The sequence below is a fragment of the Salvelinus sp. IW2-2015 genome, linkage group LG25 (genome assembly GCF_002910315.2).
Source record: "Salvelinus sp. IW2-2015 linkage group LG25, ASM291031v2, whole genome shotgun sequence".
NCBI classification, from domain to species: domain Eukaryota; kingdom Metazoa; phylum Chordata; class Actinopteri; order Salmoniformes; family Salmonidae; genus Salvelinus; species Salvelinus sp. IW2-2015.
The window spans coordinates 14,721,521-14,748,349 of NC_036865.1; the positions used below are offsets into that span (position 1 = coordinate 14,721,521).

The 26,829-nt window shown below is 43.9% G+C and overlaps 2 protein-coding genes across 3 annotated transcripts in view; one reads left to right on the forward strand and one right to left on the reverse strand.

Moving 5' to 3' along the window:
- Positions 1–7,553, forward strand: part of pcsk2 (proprotein convertase subtilisin/kexin type 2) — an 89,468-nt gene extending 81,915 nt beyond the window's left edge. The window contains exon 12 of the mRNA XM_023970445.2: positions 6,593–7,553. Coding sequence (XP_023826213.1) covers positions 6,593–7,079 — 487 coding nt within the window. The 3' untranslated portion in view covers positions 7,080–7,553. The remainder of the gene's footprint in view (positions 1–6,592) is intronic.
- Positions 7,554–8,708: 1,155 nt separating this feature from the next.
- LOC111951920 (filensin-like) lies at positions 8,709–25,010 on the reverse strand. Of its 2 annotated transcripts, none has more exons than XM_023970266.2 (8): positions 24,517–25,010; positions 23,786–23,846; positions 22,955–23,050; positions 13,497–13,589; positions 12,440–12,547; positions 11,177–11,397; positions 10,660–10,751; positions 8,709–10,235 (listed from the first exon to the last, which is right to left on the reverse strand). In XM_023970266.2, exons 1-8 carry the CDS (start codon positions 24,885–24,887, stop codon positions 9,307–9,309), a joined length of 1,971 nt encoding a protein of 656 aa, XP_023826034.1. In that variant the 5' UTR covers positions 24,888–25,010; the 3' UTR covers positions 8,709–9,306. The 2 variants fall into 2 exon arrangements, with proteins under 2 accessions (XP_023826034.1, XP_023826033.1); XM_023970265.2 differs by having other exon boundaries at positions 12,440–12,553.
- Between the last annotated feature and the right edge of the window lie 1,819 nt (positions 25,011–26,829).

Consider the following 26,829-nt stretch of genomic DNA (forward strand, 5'->3'; position numbering starts at 1 on the left):
CGCCTCACCACAAAGCAGGGAGTCAGCAGAGTTCCTGTGTGTGCCTCTGAACCAGAGAATAGCAACAGAACATCCCTGCTCCTAAGGCTTTGGCATGGGACCCTCAATCTGGACAAGGCAATCTCCCTGCACCAGCTCTCTGCCATGGAAGGAATATAATATAATTCTTAGGTGGTCCAATATGACTTTGGGTTGCTATAGTTCCTCCTTTAAAAGTTGCGTCATACTGCGGCACACCTTGCGTGCTGCCGCAGCATTCTGTGGCACGTCATTWAATTTTTAGACATATTTTCTGTTTCTGCTAGTTTGACCACCAGAGGGCATCTTTGAGAAGCATTTGATAGTATTTCGTATTGGTGTTACCAGATAATTTAAWWRWTTTTTTTGTAATAACATAGTATATGGGATTGATTTTAAGAAATTTGGCTTAATTAATTTGATTAATATTATAACATCCGGCGCCGGAAAGAGATGGCCGCCTCGCTTCGCGTTCCTTGGAAAATATGCAGTATTTTGCTTTTTTATGTGTTATTTCTTACATCGGTACCCCAGGTAATCTTAGGTTTCATTACATACAGTCGGGAGGAACTACTGAATATACGATTAACGTCAACTCATCATCGTTCCTACCAGGAATATGACTTTCCCGAAACGGATCCAGTGTTTTGCCTTCCACCCAATACCAATGATCTATCCCATCCGGACGACCCTGTGCGACGCCGCAAAAGGGGCAAACGAGGCGTCTCGTGGTCAGGCTTCGGAGACGGGCACATCGCGCTCCACTCCCTAGCATACTACTCGCCAATGTCCAGTCTCTTGACAATAAGGTTGATGAAATCCGAGCCACGGGTAGCATTCCCAGAGAGACATCAGGGATTGCAACGTGCTCTGCTTCACGGAAACATGGCTAACTCAAGAGACGCTAACGGAGTCGGTGCAGCCAGTGGTTCTTCATGCATCGCGCCGACAGAAACAAAATCTTTCTGGTAAGAAGAGGGGCGGGGGGTATGCCTTATGATAACGAGACGTGGTGTGATCATCATAACAACACACAGGAACTCAAGTCATTCTGTTCACCTGATCTAGAACTCCTCACAATCAAATGTCGACCGCATTATCTACCAAGGGAATTCTCTTCAATCATAATCACAGCCGTATATATTCCCCCCAAGCAGACACATCGATGGCCCTGAACGAAACTTTAATCTGACTCTTTGTAAACTGGAACCACACACCCTGAGGCTGCATTCATCGTAGCTGGGGATTTTAACAAGGCTAATCTAAAAACAAAACTCCCTAAATTCTATCAGCATATCGATTGTGCTACCAGGGCTGGGAAAACCCTAGATCATTGTTATACTAATTTCCGCGACGCATATAAGGCCCTCCCCCGCCCCCTTTCGGAAAAGCTGACCACGACTCCATTTTGTTGATTCAGCCTACAAACAGAAACTAAAACAACAAGCTCCCGCGCTCAGGTCTGTTCAACGCTGTCCGACCAATCTGAATCCACGCTTCAAGACTGCTTCGATCACGCGGATTGGAATATGTTCCGCATTGCGTCCAACAACAATATTGACGAATATGCTGATTCGGTGAGCGAGTTCATTAGGAAGTGCATTGACGATGTCGTACCCACAGCAACGATTAAAACATTCCCAAACCAGAAACCGTGATTGACGGCAGCATTCGCGTGAAACTGAAAGCACGAACCACTGCTTTTAACCAGGGCAAGTGACCGGAAGCATGACCGAATACAAACAGTGTAGCTATTCTCTCCGCAAGGCAATCAAACAGGCTAAGTCCCAGTACAGAGACAAAATCGAGTCGCAATTCAACACGCTCAGACACAAGAGGTATGTGGCAGGGTCTACAGTCAATCACGATTACAAAAAGAAAACCAGCCCCGTCGCGGACCAGGATGTCTTGCTCCCAGACAGGCTAAACAACTTTTTTGCCCGCTTTGAGGACAATACAGTGCCACTGACACGCCCCCTACCAAAACCTGCGGCTCTCCTTCACTGCAGCCGAGGTGAGTAAAACATTTAAACGTGTTAACCCTCGCAAGGCTGCAGGCCCAGACGGCATTCCCAGCCGCGTCCTCAGAGCATGCGCAGACCAGCTGGCTGGTGTGTTTACGGACATATTCAATCAATCCTTATCCCAGTCTGCTGTTCCCACACATTCAAGAGGGCCACCATTGTTCCGTTCCCAAGAAAGCTAAGGTAACTGAGCTAAACGACTACCGCCCCGTAGCACTCACTTCCGTCATCATGAAGTGCTTGAGAGACTAGTCAAGGACCATATCACTCCACCCTACCGGACACCCTAGACCCACTCCAATTTGCTTACCGACCCAATAGGTCCACAGACGACGCAATCGCAACCACACTGCACACTGCCCTAACCCATCTGGACAAGAGGAATACCATGTGAGAATACTGTTCATCGATTACAGCTCAGCATTTAACACCATAGTACCCTCCAAACTCGTCATCAAGCTCGGACCCTGGGTCTCAGCCCGCCCTGTGCAACTGGGTCCTGGACTTCCTGACGGGCCGCCCCAGGTGGTGAGGGTAGTAACAACATCTCCACCCCGCTGATCCTCAACACTGGGGCCCCACAAGGGTGCGTTCTGAGCCCTCTCCTGTACTCCCTGTTCACCCACGACTGCGTGCCATGCACGCCTCCAACTCAATCATCAAGTTTGCGGATGACACTACAGTGGTAGGCTTGAATACCAACAACGACGAGACGGCCTACAGGGAGGAGGTGAGGGCCTCGGAGTGTGGTGTCAGGAAAATAACCTCACACTCAACGTCAACAAAACAAAGGAGATATTGTGGACTTCAGGAAACAGCAGAGGAGCACCCCCTATCCACATCGACGGTCATAGTGGAGAAGGTGGAAAGTTTTAAGTTCCTCGTGTACACATCACGGACAAATTGAATTGGTCCACCCACACAGACAGCGTTGTGAAGAAGGCGCAGCAGCGCCTCTTCAACCTCAGGAGGCTGAAGAAATTCGGCTTGTCACCAAAAGCACTCACAAACTTCTACAGATGCACAATCGAGAGCATCCTGTCGGGCTGTATCACCGCCTGGTACGGCAACTGCTCCCCCACAACCGTAAGGCTCTCCAGAGGTAGTGAGTCTGCAGAACGCACCACCGGGGGCAAACTACCTGCCCTCCAGGACACCTACACCACCCGATGTCACAGGAAGGCCATAAAGATCATCAAGGACAACAACCACCCAAGCCACCACTGCCTGTTCACCCCGCTATCATCCAGAAGGCGAGGTCAGTACAGGTGCATCAAAGCAGGGACCGAGGACTGAAAAACAGCTTCTATCTCAAGGCCATCAGACTGTTAAACAGCCACCACTAACATTTAGCGGCCGCTGCCAACATACTGACTCAACTCCAGCCACTTTAAAAATGGGAATTGATGGAAATTATGTAAAAATGTACCACTAGCCACTTTAAAACGATGCCACTTAATATAATGTTTACATACCCTACATTACCCATCTCATATGTATATACTGTACTCTATATCATCTACTGCATCCTGCCATCTTATGTAATACATGTACCACTAGCCACTTTAAACTATGCCACTTTATGTTTACATACCCTACAGTACTCATCTCATATGTATATACCGTACTCTATACCATCTACTTTATCTTGCCATGCCGTTCTGTACCACCACTCATTCATATATCTTTATGTACATAGTCTTTATCCCTTTACACTTGTGTGTGTGTATAAGGTAGTAGTTGTGGAATTGTTAGGTTAGATTACTTGTTGGTTATTACTGCATTGTCGGAACTAGAAGCACAAGCATTTCGCTACACTCGCATTAACATCTGCTAACCATGTGTATGTGACTAATAAAATTTGATTTGATTTGATTTGGTGTGTCTATTCAGAGAAAAATGAAAAATGATACCCTCAGGGTTTCCGTTAGGAAAATATGGCGCTGTACAATGTGAAGGTCGGGAGTAGGCTACAGGATTGGAGGATTCTAAATTGTTTTCCTTCATTAGACAACTTTGTTCCAATATTTCTGTAAATAAGTGATATTTATTCCCATAGTAATTTGTTATGGATCCATAACTAAATCAAGATCTGTATTTTGAAAAATAATTTTTTATCATTATTTTATGAACAAAATGTGCTTATTTGTTTATTAGGCTACTGTGCAGTCTACAATACATACTCTGTGTAACCGATGTGAAACCGCTAGCTAGTTAGGTAACGATGCTTCGTGGGTGACTGTTGTTGATGTGTGCAGAGGGTCCCTGGTTCGCGCCCGGGTCGGGGCGAGGGGACGGACTAAAGTTAAACTGTTACATTGATGCTGTTGACCCGGATCACTGGTTGCTACGGAAAAGGAGGAGGTCGAAAGGGGGGTGAGTGTAACCGATGTGAAATGGCTAGCTAGTTAGTGGTGGTGCGCGCTAATAGCGTTTCAATCGGTGACGTCACTCGCTTTGAGACCTTGAAGTAGTGGTTCGCCTTTGCTCTGCAAGGGCCGCGGCTTTTGTGGAGCGATGGGTAACGATGCTTCGTGGGTGACTGTTGTTGATGTGTGCAGAGGGTCCCTGGTTTGTGCCCGGGTCGGGGCGAGGGGACGGACTACTGTTACATGTGGTAAACATGGGAAAGTGCCTAATTCCTTACATAAGGGAGAGCAGGCCATGTCTGTACTACAGAGTGCGGGGCACGCGGGAGACCGGTGGTATTTCATAGTAGTATTCTAAAATGTAGAAAATAGTAAAAATATAGAAAAATCCTGGAATGAGTAGGTGTGTCCAAACTTTTGACTGGTACTTACTTAATTTGATTAATATTATGGTGTTTCTATTCCATGAAAAACCCTCTGTGTTTCCATTAGGATGGAATAGAAATATGGCGCACTGATAAATTCAGTGCTGTCAGATTGTCAGTTTGTAAATTCAGACCGTTACGCTCTCGGAGTGCACACTGGGCGTTCGGGCTGAGGAGTAGGGCTGATTTGAGCGTTCTGGCCTTACAACTGCAGTCAAGCACCCAAGCTAACGTTGGCTAGCTTGCTAGCTACTGTAGGCCCTTGTAATCATGGAGAGATGAACAGTGAAATGCTATGGGCGTGATTGTGTAGTAGAGCCTGTTTCTTTCGGCAAGATGGAGAATTTTTATTTTGAAAAGAGTGACATTTAGTTTATGTAAATGTTATTCTGTCCTTTTCTTGTTTAATCTAAGTCCATTTTGAAATACATTAAGTAGGATGCAAGTTCAATATTTGAAAGGAAAATAAACCAGAAGTATTTTTTAATCCTGAACATTACATAGCATAGTAAGAATAAATGGCATGAGCTTGCATGACATGACAAATTATTCTGAATTACATATCATGAAGATGACTGGCAGATTTCTGAAATAGACCTAGATGGTTTATCCATCCATTTATTAATATCTGTTAGAACTACATAGTAGGCAATAGGAGACAGGCTCTGTCCTAGTATTGTTCTTTCTAGGGTGGTCCTAGTGCCTGTGGCTGGCCTCAGGGCGTCTCCATGGAGTTCTACTGTGCTACACACTTTCTCATTCTCCTCTATTCATTATTCAACACTAGTCATTAACATTTTCATAACAGTTCTTGCTTATTCAAAAAGGGCTAGAATATTAGGTGTATTTTTCAGCCGGTTTCTCTGGGCAAGGGTAATGGTATTGTCTTGGGCACAAACAGTGATGTGTCCTTGAGACAAACATCCACAAAGCATTTTGAAATGCATGAGTTATTTCAGGTACTAGCTATAGTATTTAAGTTCATACAATTACATAAAAATGACGTAAAAATGCTTTATTTTGATGTATCAAGTGAATCTCAATCTCTAATAATGATGGCCAACTAAGATAGTGGTAGCAGGAAGGTAAGATATTAGTCTAAGTCTAACCAAAAAGCCTGCACGCTTCGGTTTATTCTAATAATTTAATGGCAAAGAGAGCGTTGTTTCTGTCATTGTTGTGTTGCCGTGCGGGAGTAGGATTTGAGGCACCACCAGTGCTCTATCAGGGTCTACTGGGTCTATGCTAAGTAGGTCAGGTAATAGCAGGATATATGAGGGCGGAGGCGTAGACAGAACTAGACAGACTGGGCTATGGTAAATACTCTGCACCCACAGGCTAAATCTCAGATTGAATTAGATACAGGGACACCAGCTTTCTCAAGGAGCTGACCAGAATACTGATAATGTTACTATTTTTCTCTCTCTCTCTCCTCTCTCTTTCTTAATACATCTTTATATTAGGCTCTTTTCTTGCTACCTCCATCTTCTTGTTTATTTCTTTCTGTCCTGTTTTTCCTTTCTCCATTTCCCGGTGTTTCTCTCATTCTCTGACCCTCCCTTTCCGAACTTTCGTCTTCTTTCTCCCTTTCACAAGTCTTGTTAATCCCTCTTTCCATCTCTCTTTCTGTTGTCCCTTATCATTGTCCTACTTTTATCACTTTCTTATTTCCCTTTGGGTCTCTCTTGACTCTTCTTCTGCCTCTACCTTCCTAATCCTTCTCTCTCCTCTCTCCTCCAACCCTCTCTCCCTGCAGTAAGATCCAGTCGGGTGACAAGCTGATCCTGGCCATCTCCACTGACTCCTGCCAGGGGAAGGACAACTTTGTCCGCTACCTGGAACATGTTCAGGCCGTGATCACCGTCAATGGCAGTCGCCGTGGTGACCTCAACATCAACATGACCTCCCCCATGGGCACCAAGTCCATCCTACTAAGCCGCAGGCCCCGGGACGACGATGCCAAGGTGGGCTTCGACAAGTGGCCCTTCATGACTACCCAAACCTGGGGAGAGGACCCCCGCGGGACCTGGGTCCTGGAGGTGGGCTTCCAGGGAAACGAGCCACAGAGGGGGGTCCTGAAGGAGTGGACCCTCATGCTGCACGGAACACAAAGTGCTCCTTACATAGACCAGATAGTGCGTGACTACCAGTCCAAATTAGCCATGTCCAAAAAGGAGGAATTGGAGGAAGAGCTGGACGAGGCGGTAGAGAGGAGCCTGAAGAGCCTGCTGAGTAAAAACTAGCTGACGTAGCTAACTAAACACCGTCTGGTCAGGTCAGCATGCCGGGCCACTCTCTCTCTCTCTCTCTATTTCTTTCTCTCACTCTCACTCCCCCTCTAACATCTCTCCTATCTTTCTCTCACTCCCCCTCTCTCATCTCTCCTATCTTTCTCTCACTTTCCCTTTCTCTCACCAAATAACTTTCTCTCCTCTCCCTCTCTTGCCCTCTCACACTTTCTCTCCTCCCTCCCTTTCTCTCCTCTCTCTCATTGTCTTTCTCTCATTCTCTCCCCTCCCTCCCTTTTCTCTGCTTTTTGTTTTTCTGTGTTTATATTAGCCCTCCACTTTCGATAGATGTTTCTTGTAATCCGATTATGATAAAAGTGTAACCTTCAATTAATCTGTTCTATAGAGAAAACTAAAACATCCCATCTTGCTTTCTGTCTATGTTTTTTACACTTTACTAAAATGTATATAAACAGAATATATCCACTATATGGTGTTCTTGCATTTCCCCGCCCCTCCACCTCTGGTAAAACAACTATTGTACAGTTTGTGACTGTAAACGATTTTCTGTGTCATTCTTAAAGTTGAATATCTTGCAATCAGAGCAGTGATACTTCTTTCTGTTTATATTTTTGTGACAAGCAACTGTTTCTATATAAACAAGACAAGGAACGTGTGATTAATTTTGACGCCTGTGCACCTAAAAAGGTATACTATAATAAATCTATTCAGCTGTTTGTTAAAGCACTTGAGTGGTTTGCCTCACTCGGCAATGCACATTCAGGTAGCAGACATGTCTTCAGTCCCTTTGTCATTTGAATAAGGATGAGAAATAAGACCAGCAGAGAGATAGAGGTCAGAACCTGCGTACGTGCCTCTGTATTCCAATTCACTTTTTAAGGTAAGTCATTTTGCCTTACAATGGTCATTGCCAGTTAACTGAAGCCTATGCGGTAATGGGAAGCCCTTATCTGTTAACTCGAGAGCACAAAGCACAGGGACATTTAGATCACACACTGTGTAAAGACACTATATAGTATAAAACACTATTAGCTTCTCTTTCTCTCCCCTTTTTGTCTTACTTTTGTCTCTCTGTCACACGCACACACACACACGCTCTCTCTCGTTCTCTTTTTCTCTCTCTTGTCTGTCCCTCTAAGGGAGAGTGGATTATGCAGAGTTCAGAAGTCGCTGTCTGCTCCTCCAGATCACCTCAATGAAACATTTATGTCTTTCCTTCAGTAGCTGCAGAGTTCAATGTAACACCTTTTACTCTGGGCTGGGAGAGTCCCGGTGTTTACTAAACACTGCACTAGCTTACTTAGTGTAGTGTCCTCACTTTGGTGGAATTAATATTCCTCTAGTATCTAAGTCAAACAGGGTGATCAGATATAAACTAGGCATCCATCGCCTCTACCCTTCAATCATGTTTATAAAGTAGGTAAAGAGTGCTTAAATTGCATACAGTACATAGAAAGTACAAATATGAAACATCAGCTGTTATTATTCAAAGAATATAATATGAATCGTTTAATCTTTTTTGGAATTACATGAGATGACGAGAAGGACTGGGGGCGTTTGTTTGTAAAGCAACAGTGTGTCATAAAAGCGGTCTTAACATGAAAACACAAAGACAGTAGAGCATTGTGCTTTTGAAACTTGATAATTGTTTATTATTAAAGCAGTTTTATACACAGCAAGACTGTGTTGAGGGCGGTCAATGGCATCCAATTGAACAAATTAAGTCTTGGGTGGAGGTTTGGGGCAAGGTTTGATTTGGAAGGGTGGCAAACATCCATGAGGGCAGTAGCATGTAATCCATTTTTTTCACACATCAAAGTCATGTTTTTATTCACTTTATTTTTTGGGGGGGACGAGGAGGCTTGTGCTGTTGTTTCGATGTTGGTACTTTGAGTTTTCAGACAGTAAAGGCATAAGGTATTGGCGTAGGTAGAAACAACAACAGCAGCATTATGGAACCAGCTAACTCTTGCTGAACACAAAGCCAGAGAGCGTGAGTGAATGGAGGAGCAGTATCAGGAATGTGGAAGGAGTCTTTAGCAGTTTCCTATGTGAGGACTGGCTCTTAGCAGTTGGTCTCATTCACGGTTGAACAGTGTTTTTAGAATGTCTTTAGCAGAGTCTCATATTGGTCTCATTGTTTGTTCTTGCTGGCATAAGGTGAGGTGGAACTTGTGAGGAGTCTGTCCAGCTCTTTTGGTCGAAGTCAATCTCCTCAGACTCAGTGCTTCTTCTTGCTGGTCTTCTCAATCATGGTCTCCACCACCATGGCCGTCTCCTCATAGCCCTTGGTCTTGCGGTCGTTGGAGAACTTTTCCACTGACTCCACCATCTCCACCTTCTCGTAGCTCATGGAGTCAGGGGGCATGCTGCTAGCGCCACGGGGGGAGGGCATGGGAGGAAGGCCCCTGCGGCGACTGTCATCTTTACCCCCCTTGGGTCCGGAGGGATTGCTGGGGCATTTGGGGTCTTTGGGGTCAGGGCCTGGAGCTGGGGCAGGGTTGGGCTGTGGGGGGGGAGTAGGATCTACGTCCCTAGATTTCCCCTTCCCACCACCTTTTCCGCCCTTATCGTCACCCTTGCCACCCTCTCCGTCGGAAGGTGGGGTGGGGATAGAGGGGCAAGGGGGTGGCATGGGCTGTGGATGAGGGGGGTCAGGGGAGGGGGTGTATGGGCTGAAGGGGTCATAAGGGGAGACCATGCCGTCGCAGATGGTGACAAAGACGTGTCCAGCGGAGGGGCTGGAGGTGTAAAAATGGGGGTGGGGGTAGCTGCCATCACCCGTCACCAGCACATAGCGCCCCTTAGTGTAGAAGTCAGCGATTGGCTCTGGCTTCTTATACTTCCTCATGCGGTCTCTGACGATGTTACAGAGCGTGTCGAAGGCCTTGCTGATCTGAGCTCCGTCTGGGACGTCCTGGGGAGGGACACCCGTGTACAGCGAACTCTGCTTCTCCCTATTCACCTCGTCCTCCTCCTCCGCCATCCCTCGCTTCTCATCCTCCATGTGTTCAGCTCCAACGACTCTTTCGTCCTGGCCACTGTCCATCACGTCTTTGGGACTGATCTCCTTCTTCTTCATGACCTTCTTGGCCAGGTTCTTCTGGCGAGGCTTGACACTGCTGATGTCCTGGATGGCTTGGGTGATGTCTGGCAGATAAACAAAATAAACATGTTATATGAGACAAAACACTTTAAACATTCTACAAATATTATTGAAGGGGGAAAGGACTTCCGCGGGACCTGGATCATCCTAACCTGGATCATGAATAGAACCTTTATATAAGACAAAACACACTTTAAAAATTCAAAACACATTATCGAAGGAGAGGACTCCTGCGGAACCTGGATCATCCTAACCATGATCACCATTATCCATGTATAGACCTCAGGAGGATCCATTGTTTGTTGTTTTAAGTGGGTGGGAATCACATCACTGTGTGGCTGTATTCATTAGGGCTCTAGCTAGTGTGGTTATAGCCTATGATGACGATGAGTTGTTACGTGTCTGCTCTGTATGTATGGAGACTATCAGTGTGAAGAAGCTGTGGAATGAGACATGGCATGTCCTCACCTCTGCCCCTGCTCGACACGGTGGGTGTGTGGGTAAAGCGGTAATTGGTGGTGAACAAGGTAATGGGAGTCCCAATTATCGCTGAATTCAACCTGTGGAAGAGAATGAGGAAGAAACATCAGGTAGGTCACCACCACAGAAGCAGCATGTGATAGTGTATTTGTATGTGTTAGTACTAAACATTATATTAGTAATTCTAATAGGAAAATTCCTTTGTCCTTTTTCTAATTACTTTCCCATTTTTGTATTGTGAGGCTGTAAAGAAAAGATGTATTGATAAAGTAAACAAAAGAAGGATTAGGCCATATTAAAGGGGATTAAATATTACATCAAAAATAAATTACCCTCCTGAAGAGATATTCAACCCTGATTGAAGAAATCTGAGGTGGAAAACACACAAATATAATATCCAACACTGCCACCATGTGGCTGACATTTCGCAGAGTTAACACATTGAAGTGCTTCCTAATATCCAGTAGCAGGACACTGGTCACTGTGTGTTGTGGTTAGTAATTACCTGTTGTCCTCATTCTCAATGATCCTCTTGTACCTCTCCAGCTCATTCTCCAGGGAGATCTGGTACATGGCCAGGTGGCGGCACTCGTTGGTGTATTTCTCCAGGGACCTCTCGGCCTCCTCAATGTCCTTCCTCAGAGACTCAATTTGCTCGTTGTACAGCTGGATCTCATCGTCATAGCTCTCCTGGGTGCTCTTGATGGAATTCTCCATCACTGACGTCTGACACAGAGAGAGASAGAGAGAGATAAATCTGATTATCATTTCAATATAGATGTGGGAAACATTTTATCATATGGTATGCTACTGTACACTGCTTATTAAAAATAAAATAAAAAACAGAATAGATGTCAAATAGAAAAGTTCAACTGAATTTTTTGCCCATCTGATTATTTAAGCGATCGTTGTCATTCCTGCTTGGTCATCGAACTATGCTAACGTGCCAGCTGTCTGACTATAAAAAGACAGAATAAATCAGAACATCATGACTACTGTACTCTCTGAGGATGTTGTGGTGACAACTGTAGTACTACACAGGTGTTCAACCCACGTACGTATTCAACCTTCATGGCAACCTGTCTCCGATTGAAAATTGAGCCTTCATATATGATAATATATGAGAAATATATGATAATTATTTCATTAAAATATTCAGATTTCTTGCAATTATAGTCACACAATTTTAAAAAGTCTGAGTTATAGAATGCCATTTGAAAACATTTTGCTAGGAAACAAAAACAGTCATGAGGTACAGGCTACAGAAAATGAACAAAGTGAAAAGCATAATTTGGGAAGAAAGCAGAGGTAGGGACAAAACAAAACAAAAATGAAGAGATGCTTATTTAAGAAATTATTCAATAGATTCACAACTTTTGGAGAAAATACACATGGACTTATGGATCAGTTTGAGGTAGACATTGAGAGTTGTTTTTTCGTCCTTCTATGTCTTTTAGTTACTAGTATTTTTCTAAGAGATACACCTGTATTTTCCCGCTTCTCTGTTGCTTGTATCATCTTTACTCACTAATCTAAAGGTGATGACTGGCACCTACTGGTGCCCATGTGCAACTACAACCAATTTATGTACTGTCCTCCATGGGTACATGTAAACTGTCTACCTCAAGTCAAGTGGCTACCTCATCTCCCTTCCTCACTAATATGCATAGGGAGTAGGGCCTAGGGGTTGATTTGGAATGTGACACTTTCAAACACTTGAGCATGAGATGTTCGCTAAGTTATCATAGTAATGGAGAAATGAACCTACCTCGGTCTGCAGATGCAGCTTCTGTGCCTGGAGCTGGCAGAGGGCGCTCTTGTACTCCTCCAGCTGGCTTTGCAGGGCTGGAACTCTCCTCTGGGCCAGCTGCTTTTCCTGCTCCTTCACACAGAGACAGTTATAATACACAATGATCACACAGAGACAAGACAGGCCAGTTATAACACATAGAGATCACACAAAGGGACCACAGGCCAGTTATAACACATAGAGATCACACAAAGGGACCACAGGCCAGTTATAACACATAGCGATCACACAAAGGGACCACAGGCCAATTATAACACATAGCGATCACACAAAGGGACCACAGGCCAGTTATAACACATAGAGATCACACAAAATGACCACAGGCCAGTTATAACACATAGAGATCACACAAAGGGACCACAGACCAGTTATAACACATAGCGATCACACAAAGGGACCACAGGCCAGTTATAACACATAGAGATCACACAAAGGGACCACAGGCCAGTTATAATACACACTGAACAACTAGACAGGCATTCAACATGTACATTGAGTATACCAAACATTAGGAACTTCCTATTATTGAGTTGCAATTGTCTCTAGGCCTAAAAATACATCTTTAAGCTGTCTCCTGCCCTTTATCTACACTGATTAATGTGGATTTAACAAGTGTCATCAATAAGGGATCATAGCTTTCACCTGGATTCACCTGGTCAGTCTGTCATGGAAAGAGCATGTTTTGTATACTCGGTGTACATTATATTACAGTGCTTTACTTGCAACTTCATAGACAGACAAGCAAACAGCTTACAGACTGACAGCATCAACATACTTTCTATAAAGGGACAACATGACACACAGAGCTGGGATTAACTGTCATAATAATAAACAGAAGCATATTATAAAAGGCAGTCACACTTCACAGAAATGTCAGTACACATTAACACATTGGAACACATCACAACACATTTTACAGTCAAAGACACAAAGTTCAGCTCACATAGGGGGTCTGACACCCCTGGTCTGACTCAGCTGGTTCCCCTGGACACAGAAAGATGCCTGGTGACCTTACCTCAGAGATGCCCACGGCCACGTTGGGCACCAGGGTTATTGTCTGGTTGATCTGATGCAGGATGTTCACGTAGGTCTGGATCTCTGCCAGGTTCTACAGGGAGAGGGTGGTGGGGTGAGAGGAATAGAGGAGATGAGGGGAGGAGATTAGCGGAGGCGAGGAGAGGGGATGAGTTAACATTATATTTTACGTGAAATGATCTTGTATACATACTGCTGCTGTATCAAATGAAAAATAAACTTTGCCTTTAAAACACAAACATTGCATTTAAGACGTTCCCCAAGACAATATTAGATCCTTGTCTATAAAAAATAAAGGGGACTGTCATACAGGGTGGGTGTATTTAATATGGTTGGGATTAGAGTACAGTACACAACGTCTATGTACTCTAATCCTAACTTTATTAAATATACCCACCCTGTATGTCATCCCTTTATTTTCCTCAGTATTACGTGTGCACTGTATATTTGGAATCCAGGGTCTGTACAGTACACAATATCCATAACCAACTCAGTGGCCGTGTGGTTAGGGTCCGCCCTGATATCGAAAGGTTAGGAGCAGGGCCGGTCCTTGCCATTCTGCAGCCCTAGGTGAGACCAAAAAAAGTCACCCCTACAAAACTAGAATAGTGTATTGTATGTATTTTCCTGATGTAAAAATCAGGCAAATTTTGGGTTCTGAATGAAAGTTGAAAATAAGTAATTTATAGACGTCTGTTTGGGCAAAATCAAGGCTGGTCCAGACCGGACAAAATCTGGACCAAACATACACATCTATGATTGGTTCAGATTTGGTTCGGATCAAAAACCAATGTCCGTGGATGTGGAAATCAAGGCCTGTCAAGACTGCACCAAAAAAAGACATCCAAAAGGCATCAGCGTCGGTGCGTGATTACTGAGCTGTACCCTACAGGGTTGCCTGAAATTGAATTTTATGAATGACCATCTATGTGATATGCCTACCATTTGTAAAACACCCCCCAAAAAACGTCCAAGACGCCGGCTCATGCTTATAGCATTCTGCAGCGATACGCCATCCCATCTAGTTTGCGCATAGCGGACTATAGTTTGTTTTTCAACAGGACAATGACCTAACACACCTCCAGGCTGTGTAAGGCCTATTTGACCAAGAAGGAGAGTGATGGAGAGCTGCATCAGATGATCTTGCCTCCACAATCACCCGACCTAAACCCAATTGAGATGGTTTGGGATGAGTTGGACCGCAGAGTGAAGGAAAAGCAGCCAACAAGTGCTCAGCATATGTGTGAACTCCTTCAAGACTGTTGGAAAAGCATTCCAGGTGAAGCTGGTTGAGAGAATGCCAAGAGTGTGCAAAGCTGTCATCAAGGCAAATGGTTGCTACTTTGAAGAATCTAAAATCTAAATTATATTTTGATTTGTTTAAACACTTTTTTGTTATTACATGATTCTATATGTTTTATTTCATAGTTTCTACAATGTAGAAAATAGTCAAACTAAAGAAAAACCCTGGAATGAGTAGGTCTATCCAAACTTTTGACAGAACGTTGGTGGACGCCGCAACGATACGTCTCTGGAACAGCACACTGGAGGCACGCTGGGAATGGATAAGCAAAATATTTTTGCCCCTGCCATTGACAAAGTGGGCACTGCTTATCACAGGTTAGCATCAGCGCTCACCTAAAAAGCCCATATGCCACAGGATGAGAGAAATTGAAATTGTTTTTGGATAGAATTACGTGAGGCTTTATGTGTACTTGTTGGAGGTGCGTCTTGGTCAGTTTAGCTCAGAAAATGCCGCCCTCGTCAATCTGCCGCCATAAGTGGCCGCCTAATCCTGCCTGATGGAGGGCTGGCCATGGTTGGGAGTTCAATCCCTGGCCAAGTAATACCAAAGACTGTAAACATGGAACCACTCAGCATTAAGTAGCTATTGTAGATTGGGGGTAAGGCCCTGTGATAGACTAGCGTTCCCTGTCCAAGGGGTGTACTACATCAAGCTGCCTCACACTACAGAAACAGGAGATAGGCTCCTGCTCGTATGAACTGTTCCAAGCTAAGGCTTGTGCAAGGCAACTTACTTCCCAGCTACCATATTTGAAATCTGTAACTAATTCTAGTAAATCAGGGGGATTTACATTTACATAATTTAGCAGACGACTTACAGTAGTGAGTGCGTACATTTTCATACTGGTCCCCCATGAGAATCAAATCTACAACCAAATCAAATAAAAATGTATTGGTCACATACACATGGTTAGCAGATGTTAATGCAAGTGTAGCGAAATGCTTGTGCTTCTAGTTCCAACCATGCAGTGATATCTAAGTAATCTAACAACTTCACAACAACTACCTTATACACACAAGTGTAAAGGAATGAATAAGAATATGTACATATAAATATATGGATGAGCAATGGCCGAACAGCATAGACAAGATGCAGTAGATGGTATACAGTATATACAGTTGAGATGAGTAATGTAGGGTATGTAAACATTATATAAAGTGGCATTGTTTAAAGTGACTAGTGATACATTTATTACATCCAATTTTTTATTATTAAGGTGGCTAGAGATTTGAGTCAGTATGTTGGTAGCAGCCACTCAATGTTAGTGAATGCTGTTTAACAGTCTGATGGCCTTGAGATATAAGTTGTTTTTCAGTCTATCGGTCCCAGCTTTGATGCACCTGTACTGACCTCACCTTCTGGATGGTAGCGGGGTGAACAGGCAGTGGCCCGGGTGGTTGTTGTCCTTGATGATCTTTTTGGGCTTCCTGTGACATCGGGTGGTATAGGTGTCTTGGAGGGCAGGTAGTTTGCCCCCGGTGATGCGTTGTGCAGACCTCACTACCCTCTGGAGAGCCTTGCGGTTGTGGGCGGAGCAGTTGCCGTTCCAGGCGGTGATAGAGCCCAACAGGATGCTTTCAATTGTGCATCTGTAAAGGTTTGTGAGTGTTTTTGGTGACAAGACACATTTCTTCAGCCTCCTGAGGTTGAAGAGACGCTGCTGCGCCTTCTTCACCACACTGTCTGTGTGGGTGGACAATTTCAGTTTGTCAGTGATGTGTACGCCGAGGAACTTAAAACTTTCCACCTTCTCCACTACTGTCCCGTCGATTTGGATAGGGGGTGCTCCCTCTGCTGTTTCCTGAAGTCCACGATCATCTCCATTGTTTTGTTGATGTTGAGTGTGAGGTTGTTTTCCTGACACCACACTCCGAGGGCACTCACCTCCTCCCTGTAGGCCGTCTCGTCGTTGTTGGTAATCAAGCCTACCACTGTAGTGTCGTCTGCAAACTTGATGATTGAGTTGGAGGCGTGCATGGCCACGCAGTCATAGGTTGAACAGGGAGTACAGGAGAGGGCTGAGAACACACCCTTGTGGGGCCCCAGTGTTGAGGATCAGCGGGGTGGAGATGTTGTTTCCTACCTCACCACCTGGGGGCGGCCCGTCAGAAAGTCCAGGACCCAGTTGCACAGGGCAGGGTCGAGACCCAGGGTCTCGAGCTTAATGACAAGTTTGGAGGGTACTATGGTGTTAAATGCTGAGCTGTTGTCGATGAACAGCATTCTTACATACAGTGGGGAAAACAAGTATTTGATACACTGCCAATTTTGCAGGTTTTCCTACTTACAAAGCATGTAGAGATCTGTAATTTTATCATAGGTACACTTCAACTGTGGAGAACAGAATCTAAAACAAAAATCAGAAAATCACATTGTATGATTTTTAAGTAATTAATTTGCATTTTATTGCATGACATAAGTATTTGATACATCAGAAAAGCAGAACTTAATATTTGGTACAGAAACCTTTGTTTGCAATTACAGAGATCCATAGCGATACGTTTCCTGTAGTTCTTGACCAGGTTTGCACACACTGCAGCAGGGATTTTGGCCCACTCCTCCATACAGACATTCTCCAGATCCTTCAGGTTTCGGGGTTGTCGCTGGGCAATACGGACTTTCAGCTCCCTCCAAAGATTTTCTATTGGGTTCAGGTCTGGAGACTGGCTAGGCCACTCCAGGACCTTGAGATGCTTCTTACGGAGCCACTCCTTAGTTGCCCTGGCTGTGTGTTTCGTCAAATACTTGTTCTCCCCACTGTAGATATTCCTCTTGTCCAGATAGGTTAGGGCAGTGTGCAGTGTGATTGCGATTGTGTCGTCTGTGGACCTATTTAGACGGTGAGCAAATTGTAGTGGGTCTAGGGTGTCAAGTAGGGTGGAGGTGATACGATGCTTGACTCGTCTCTCAAAGCACTTCATGATGACAGAAGTGAGTGCTATGTGGCGATAGTCGTTTAGCTCAGTTACCTTAGCTTTCTTGGGAACAGGAACAATGGTGGCCCTCTTGAAGCATGTGGGAGCAGCAGACTGGGATAGTTATTGATTGAATATGTCCGTAAAAACACCAGCCGGTTTGCGCATTCTCTGAGGACGCGGATAGTAATGCCGCCTGGGCCGGCAGCCTTGCGAGGGTTAACGCGTTTAAATGTTTTACTCGCGTTGGCTGCGGTGAAGAAGAGTCCGCAGGTTTTGGTAGCGGGCCGTGTCGGTGGCACTGTATTGTCCTCAAAGCGAGAGAAGAAGTTGTTTAGTTTGTCTGGGACCAAGACATCGGGGTCCGCGACGGGGCTGGTTTTCTTTTTGTAGTCCGTGATTGACTGTAGACCCTGCCACATTCCTCTCGTGTCTGAGCCGTTGGCATTGCAATCGCCATGCTCTACCAACTGAGCCACACAGGACCATTTTTTTYTGCCAGAAGGGCATGGGCCGGAATCAAACCCACGCCGACACTGTAGACCTATATGTGGGCGTGGAAGGCAGCAGCCCTAACCGCTAGACCACCCCAGGCCACCATTGAACTAAATGTTGACAGTTCAATCGTAACCTTAATCTACACATGACATTTGTATGTCGTAGCCTAGTGGAGACCAAGATCTAGCTTGTGTCATTAAGCTATATAAAACAATGGTTGTTGATATGTATGGCTGCATTTCAGATAAATGTTTGTACATTTGAATGTTGCAGTAATAGGACCTAGGCCTAGTGTTTGAGTGAGCGAGAATCTTATTTTGAAAGCAAGTCCTGATCCCAATGACTTGACTTTCCCCGCATGGAGAAAGAGAACTGCTCATTTTAAGAGACTCACAAGGCTCATTTGAATTTCCTGATGCACCAGGAAAATGATCTGTGACAAACGAGTGATCAAGTTAAGATCTGACATCTGTAGCCTACTTCAACAAGGTACTTCCATTCGAAAAAGGTTTAGCAAAATGTGGTACAGTATGTGGCTAAAGAGGCCGTGGCAATATTGTCTGTTTACAAGGGGCTGTTAATGACCTAGCCAATACCAGCAGCCTCTGTAGCCTCTGTAAATGAGGGCAGTGGTGTGAAGAGTTTGGTAGACCACTGGGCTCATCATTTCAGCCTTAAATGTGTCTAATTGTTTGACTCTCTGAGGTGTTCTGCCTGACTTGCATCAGTATAGGCCTAACCTGATTAAGAATTTAAGAGTAAATATGTGTGCAATTACACATTTAATAGCCTCGTTAAGTATGTTGCCTAAGCAAATAAAATGTGTTTGCAGGGTAAACACCAACGCACTGAGGTGGGTTGTTAAATTCACTAGTCAAAGATTTAGTTTCAGCATTTATTGATTGGATTTATACGGTCCTTCTGGCGGATGTAAACAAAGCATTACGGATGTTTTTTTAATATATAAATATACAGATGTGGCATCTTAATTTGATCACAGAAAAATCCAATAATCCTTGTGATTTACCTAAATTCACTGAAAACCTCCAGTTCTCTTTCTCTCTTGCTCGCTCAAACGCTAAAGCACCAGACAGAATAAAAATCCTACTACTGTAGATCCTACCACTGCCACATTCAAATGTAAAAATGTTTACCTGAAATGCCAGCCTGGTTTCATAGACTAGACATAACATAGTACATGTWAACGCGGGACACTTAAATTAGTATGACACAGTATTTGGTTTGGTATTGTTACATATGACAGAAGGTTACTTAAGGCAAAAACAAAAAACAAAAGTAAGGTTGTTGGTCGGGGTGGAGAACATCTAGCATCCTAAAGGTTGCAAGTTTGAATCTCATCACGGACAGCTTTAGCAACTTTGCAACTACTTATTACTTTTTTGCTACTTTGCATCTACTTAGCATGTTAGCTAACCCTTCCCCTAACCTTAACATTTTAACCTAACTCCTAACTTTAACCCTAACCTTAAACCCTAACCCCTAGCCTACCTAACGTTAGCCACCTAGCTAACGTTAGCGTTAGCCACCTAGCTAACGTTAGACACCACAAAATTGGGATTCATAACATATCATACATTTTGCAAATTTGTAACATACATATCGACAACCGTTGTTTTATATAGCTTAGTAACACAAGACAGATACACTCCTTTCCATATTGTAACGACCCTGGGTTTATAAGCGCGGAAATCGACTCTGCCGCACGAGCATGCTTTTGCGGCAGTCGATAGCGCGCCGGACCTCGGGCTAGAAGGTCGAGGGTTCGAGACCTCCTCTCTGCCTGTTTCATTACATTGGTGTCTGATGTGATCGGACCTTGCATCCACGACAGTGTGTGTGCTTGGTCGGTGAGCGCGTTCCTGTAAGACGTAGAGTCGCAAGCTAGCGCGAGGACGCGCTCTTTGAAAGGAGGGAGTAGTGTAACGACCCTGGGTTTATAAGCGCGGAAATCGACTCTGCCACACGAGCATGCTTTTGCGGCACAGTCGATAGCGCGCCGGACTTCGGGCTAGAAGGTCGAGGGTTCGAGACCTGCTCCCTGCCTGTTTCATTACATTGGTGTCTGATGTGATCGGACCTTGCATCCACGACAGTGTGTGTGCTTGGTCGGTGAGCGCGTTCCTGTAAGACGTAGAGTCGCAAGCTAGCGCGAGGACGCGCTCTTTGAAAGGAGGGAGTAGTGTAATGACCCTGGGTTTATAAGCGCGGAAATCGACTCTGCCACACGAGCATGCTTTTGCGGCACAGTCGATAGCGCGCCGGACTTCGGGCTAGAAGGTCGAGGGTTCGAGACCTGCTCCCTGCTGTTTCATTACAATATATATGTGACCGACCGGCTCGATTCGGTCTTATGTAGCAAAATGTGAAATTGTAGAGAGCTAGAAAATGGTATATCATACACTACAGTTGAGGAACAATAGGAAAGTAATTCTGCTTTGAAAGTTGATAAAGGTGTAACCTCACATTTGAGAAAATGGTCGTGAATGTTTTGGTACAACTACTGGAGAGCTCTTCTTTGTCTATACCCATTCAGCATTGTTCACACCCTGTTAAGCTTTAGCCTCACCCATCTCTTTAAGGATTCACATGTGAGTACTAAACAACCAAAGATTTTAAGACTAAAGGCTGGTTTATACTATGGGTGTGTTTGTAAATGCTGGTTTATACTATGGGTGTGTTTGTAAATTTAATCTGGAGTGCCAGAGTGTGTTCTGGGCATTCGTAAACTCAGAGCGTTGTCCGATTGTTCGTTTGTAAATTCAGAGCGTTTTGCTCTTGGAGCATTCAGAGTGCACACTGGACGCTGTGGCCAAGGTTGATCCGAGCGTTCTGACCTAACAACAGCAGTCAAGCACCCAAGTTAACTTTCTAAAGTTGGCTAGCTTGTTAGCTACTTCCAGACACAAATGAGAGAACAGCTCACTCTGACCATTTTACTCACCCTAGCAGAGCTGGTTAGGCTGCTTTTATGTTATCCAGAGCGTTGGTGACTGCAACTGTGCTGCTGGCAACAATTTAATTATGCTTTTTTGCCAACATTTACTGACACAGGCCATATTCAACGCGTGTTGAGCATTTGTAAATTCGTCAGTTATTATTCTGTGCTCTGCTACACTCAGACGAGAGTGCACTGAAATCAGAGTAGATAGCCAGAGCGAATTTACCAACTACGTCTATAGACAGTTGTCACAGTGACATCATGAACATTCTATTGAAATGGTTACTTGCGTAGTGGAATCTTTTGTTTAGACATGTAGCTAATTAGCTAAACAATAAACCATAATACCAACTCATAACATTACTACCCTGCATGAATCTGCAGGTAGCTAACCAACCAGGTTCAATGTTAGCTAACTAACATTAGGCTACAACGCAATGCAAATGGCTCTGAGAAACAAATAATATTACTACACAGATCATACATGTAAGGTTAGCTAGCGAGCCAGCCAGCTAACATTAGATAGCTAGCTAACATCGCACTTTAACTTTAAATGAAAATTACTTTGACAAAATTAGAAACGTGTAATATCTGAAAATGTAGCTAGCTAGACTCTCTTACCCGTATAAATGGATGGACGCTTCTCCCTCTCTGTCATGGATATTCGTATTTACAGCATACAAGCTTGTTATTAAGGCACATGAAAGTTCACATGTTCCAGAAGTCTCTCCTGTGAAGTTGTGACGTGCGAAATATGCCCTAGTTTCCTGAAACTAGTCACATATTTTGACAGTGAGGCTAAAATGTTTAATTTGGCTCTATACGCCAGCATTTTGGATTTGTACTTTGTGATAAAGTCACAGAGGGATAAATATCACAACCCCCCAAAAATGCTAACCTCCCCTGTTATTGGTAATGGTGAGAGGCTAGCATGGTTTGTCAGAATGATCTTTGTACCTCTGTAACTTTCTCACTCATCATTATTCACAATTCATTCATGGTTATCCGAAATCATGTTAGCATCCACATGAATGTAGAGGTGTTCAGAAACATATTCTATTCTTATTTACAATAGAAGTGAGTCCAAAATGACACAATACACTATTTATCATTCATTTATATTTGGCACAACATAATCCAAAACCCAACCAAATCTAACTGCAAATGCATCCAACAAGTTTGTAGAGACGCAAGCTTGATGTATTCATGACGTGCTAGGATTATGGGACCAAATACTACACTTTTGACTACTTTAATACACTATAAGTGAATTTGTCCAAATACTTATGTTACACCTTCAAATGGGGGGTCTAGATACATAATGTGATCTCAAARCCAAAATGCTGGAGTATAGAGCCAAATTAAAAGTTGTAGCTTCACTGTCTAAATAAATACAGAAGGGAGTGTAATGGTCTCCAGTACGACATGCAAGTGTATCCGAAATGCAGCGCTAGGCAACACCTAATAGCCTACTGTAGCCTATGAAAACTAATATTTTTTATAATCAAATCTTCTTGCTGTAGGATTATGTTACTCCTGTTGCGAGACTGGTCAATTTAAGATCCTACATCTGCAGGTTGAAAGGCGATATGCTATGCACACTGTACCAGTTTCCTTTGCAATAAGTATTTTTTTTAATGATTAGTACACTCCACTGACCTAAAATACTTCACCCAGAGCCAATTGTATGATTGTACAATATAAAGGCAGAATGAGTTTGTAATAGATTGCAGATGATGTGTAGGTTGTATACCTCTTACCTTCCTGTGTCTGTCTTTGATGGAGTTGATGTCGTCCTGAAGGAACTGGGAGTGGATCTGAAACTCCAGGTTCCTCAACAGGGCATAGTCAGCCTCCTAGGAGAGGTGAGGAGAGGAGAAAAGGACAAGTGGAGAGGAGAAGAAAAGAAAAGAAGAGAAAAGAAGAGAAGAAGATGGGAGCAAAAGAGAAGAGAGAGAGAGGCAAGTCGATAGGTAGATATCCACTCCTCATAAAGCCTCACACAGTATTACACTGCGGTTATTATTCATCTGAACACCACACGGAGCCTTTTCTTCACTAGTACATTCCTCCATTATGTCTAAAGCCTCTGATATCACTAACCCAGAAAGACAGCGATATGATAAGACATTTTAATTCAGTTCCATCAGCTCACTGTATTGTCCTGACCTCATAAGCTTTGTCTCTCAGCCCCAAAGTCCTATCAGGATTGCAGTTACACAATATAATTATGATTCTACCACTCTGGACAAAGCTTGTAGATTATTAACCAGACAGATGATATATTACATATTTTTTGTTGTTCCACATTGCAAAGCCCCTTTCAAGCACAGGGCTTATGCAGAAAACTTTGCTCACAAGTTGCGTTTTATGGTTAGGGCGCTAATAATGAGGCATGACAGTTTAGCAGTTGTATTACAGTTGAACATATTAGGCGGTTTCCCGCAAACAGATTAGGCCTAGTCCTGGACTAAAAAGCAAGCCCAATGGAGAATGTCCATCAAATTATTTTTTGTCTGGGACTAGGTWTAATTTCGTTTTTTTTACATTCAATTAAACGGGGGAAATTGTCATAGGACTCAAGCACATACCTTGTTGAGTTGTTCCAATGTACCCCGCAGCTGTTCTTGATACTCACATTCATTTCTGTATCTTTGGAGTACAAAAACATAATCACAAAACATACATTCAAGAATWATGTGTGGCCTACCTTGTATTGCTCTGTCATTTACATGAGTTTGTGTATTGAGCACATTGAGAGGATCGACTTTTCTCTATCTGGCTTTACTGACTTTACAATGTCTGTAAAACAACACATTTCACTACACCTATCTTTGTGACAATAAAACATWATTTTTTTCGTTTTTATTAACTCTTAATTTTCCTTAATCAACCTGACTCCCCTTGAGAGCACTTGAAAGGGATGTTTGTTATCTTTTTTCAGCACACAACCACGTGCAGCATTCCTCTTAGTACTGTCTTGGTGTTAGAAGGTAGAAGACACTTACCATGACTGAACTCACAGCACCTGCCATTTCCATGTCAATAAACCKCTTTATTGAAGACAGACTTTCAACAGGTGGACAATGTATCACAGTCAGATTATCTGGGAAACGAAGCCTTCACCAGCATACAAACAGTTTACTCTGCATCTGGTCTAGAGAAGGGCACCTCACCCCTGCAATGCTTACTCACAGGCAGTGGCTCATCCACACTTTCCCTCTCTCTGACCCACACATCAGTTTAAAAAACACACCACCCTTACTGACGCACACACACAAATACACGCAAGCACACCTTCAAACTCACGGARATCACTTACTTGTTGGTGAACTCGTCCAGCATGCGGCATGAGTCCTTCAGCTCTCGCTCAAGCTTGGCACGGTCAGCGGAGAGCTCGCGGATGCGCTGCTGGTTCAGGCCGATCTGTTCGGTAAAGGCCTCCTCGAGCCCGCTAGCCTCCTCCATCCGCTGCAGCGTCTCTAGCTGCTTCCGGAACACGGCATTGCGCTGCTCCAGCACGCGTGCCCGGTTGATGTAGCGGGCGAAACGGCTGTTGAGTTCCTGCAGGCTCTCCCAGCCCTGGATGGCCGAGGCGCCCGCCGACGCGTCAGGGCCGTAGGGCTCCTCGAAGACATCGGAGCGCTCATACTTCTCCTTGCGCACCTCGTGCATGTAACTGGTCTGGTGCATGGTGGTGGTTGTCGCTCTCCCGCTGTCTCGGTTGGTGTTATCCCCGGAGTGCGTTCTCCCCTTCAACACCTTTAGTGTGTGAAAACTCGGGTGCTCACCCTTGGCTGTCTCATGCTAGACTAAAGGCTGCCCGGCCCCTGCCGGCTGCGAAATAGACCCCCACAAATCTCCTGCTGGCCTGATCRCACGCAAGCCGCGCGCATAGGGCCTTCCAGAGTTTGTTAGCCTTTGTGGCTGACAATACAAAAGCTCTGCCAATGATGATCGAGCAAAAAGACAAAAACAAACGGCAGACAGGCGAAGGGGAATATTGCTGTGTCAAATGGACCATTATCAGAAGCCTCATTGTTTCCAATCAACTGTTTTTCTAGATCTCGGTTTGATTTATGGGGAATTTTGGACTATGGCCTAGGTTTACCACATGACCAAGTGGAAATAGCATGCTGTGCAGGTTTTTGTTACAGGCCATAGACAATTACTAATGTGCCAAAAGTACCCTAGTAACCCCAAAAGTAGATTTGAGCTATTTTGTTCTCCTACTGGTTATTATACCAACTGTTACAAATTGGCAAGCCCTGTCACATTATTCATCACACAAGTGAATTGAATATTCATAGATGTCCGCAAACATTAAATTATTACACACAATAACCCACAGAAAGCATTGGCCAAGATCCAGCACAACTAAATAAGGAAAATGGTCAGTCATACATTATACAAACCGTTCCAATTGCATAAAGATTATATGAAATTACAATCCCACTGATGGGAGTCACAACAATTGACTGACTGTCCCATGGGTAAAAAATACATTTTTATCAACTGCATGAGAAAAATACTTGGAATGCTTGGTTTAGCTCCCAACTTGTCTACTGAATATTCTGAATGTATTGACTGTACACAAATCGACAGCCTGCTTCTTTTTCAGATATGGGGATTGGTGTTACTGTAAAATGTGTATTCCTCTGTGGAATTTGCAAATTCAAGTCCATGAGCAGCCACAGTAACACTAGTATCTGTACAAATGAGCTTGTGTTGCATCCACCCTCACCTCACAACAACACACCAAAAGCCAAAGAGTTCTCTCTCTCTCGTCTAAGTTTATATGAGGATGGTGTTCCCTTCAGGAAAGCTCTCAACCTGAAATACCTCAGAAATTCTGTGAATGTTTACATAAATCATAAAAATGTCAAATAGAACCCAGACAACAGCTTTTTTTTCAGGTAGGCTCTCTGGACACTGATAWTGCTTGTGCCTCAAGCAATGCTATTTAAGCTGTGTCTGGTGGGTGGTGTGTGTGTGCGTGCATGTGTGACCTCACTTCACATTGCAGCAGACCAGTGTTGGTTGAGTGCATAAATGACTCATCTTGTTCCAGGGCAATAGCCGTGCTCTGCTATGTACGTTAACATGACTTCATGACCTCAAGATCTAACCCAACTGTGTCAGTTTGTGTGTTGACATATATTGTATTTATATATTGTATGTGTATTTTGTTCATATGGTGTGTGTGTGCATTAGGGCATTGTCCTGTGTGGTGGGTGGTCACACTCGACAGATCTAGAGGGGCTGTCTGCCCGTATAAGGCTGAATGGAGCACATGCCACAATGTGTTACATCAGCACTTCTGACCCTAGAAAAGCCAGGGGTTCAGAGAAAAAAATAGTTATGCAGTGCAGGCAGCTAGAACTGGACATCGGCTCTGAGTTCTGTAAAATATATGTTAGTATTAGTATTACTGAACAAAAATATAAACACAACATTCAACAATTTCAAAGATTTTGAGTTACAGTTCATAGAAGAAAATCAGTAAATTGAAATAAATTAATTAGGCCCTAATCTATGTATTTCACATGACTGGGCAGAGGCTAAGACATGGGTGCACCTGTCAACTGGATGGATTATCTTGGCAAAGGAGACCTTGTCCATTCTATTATGTTGG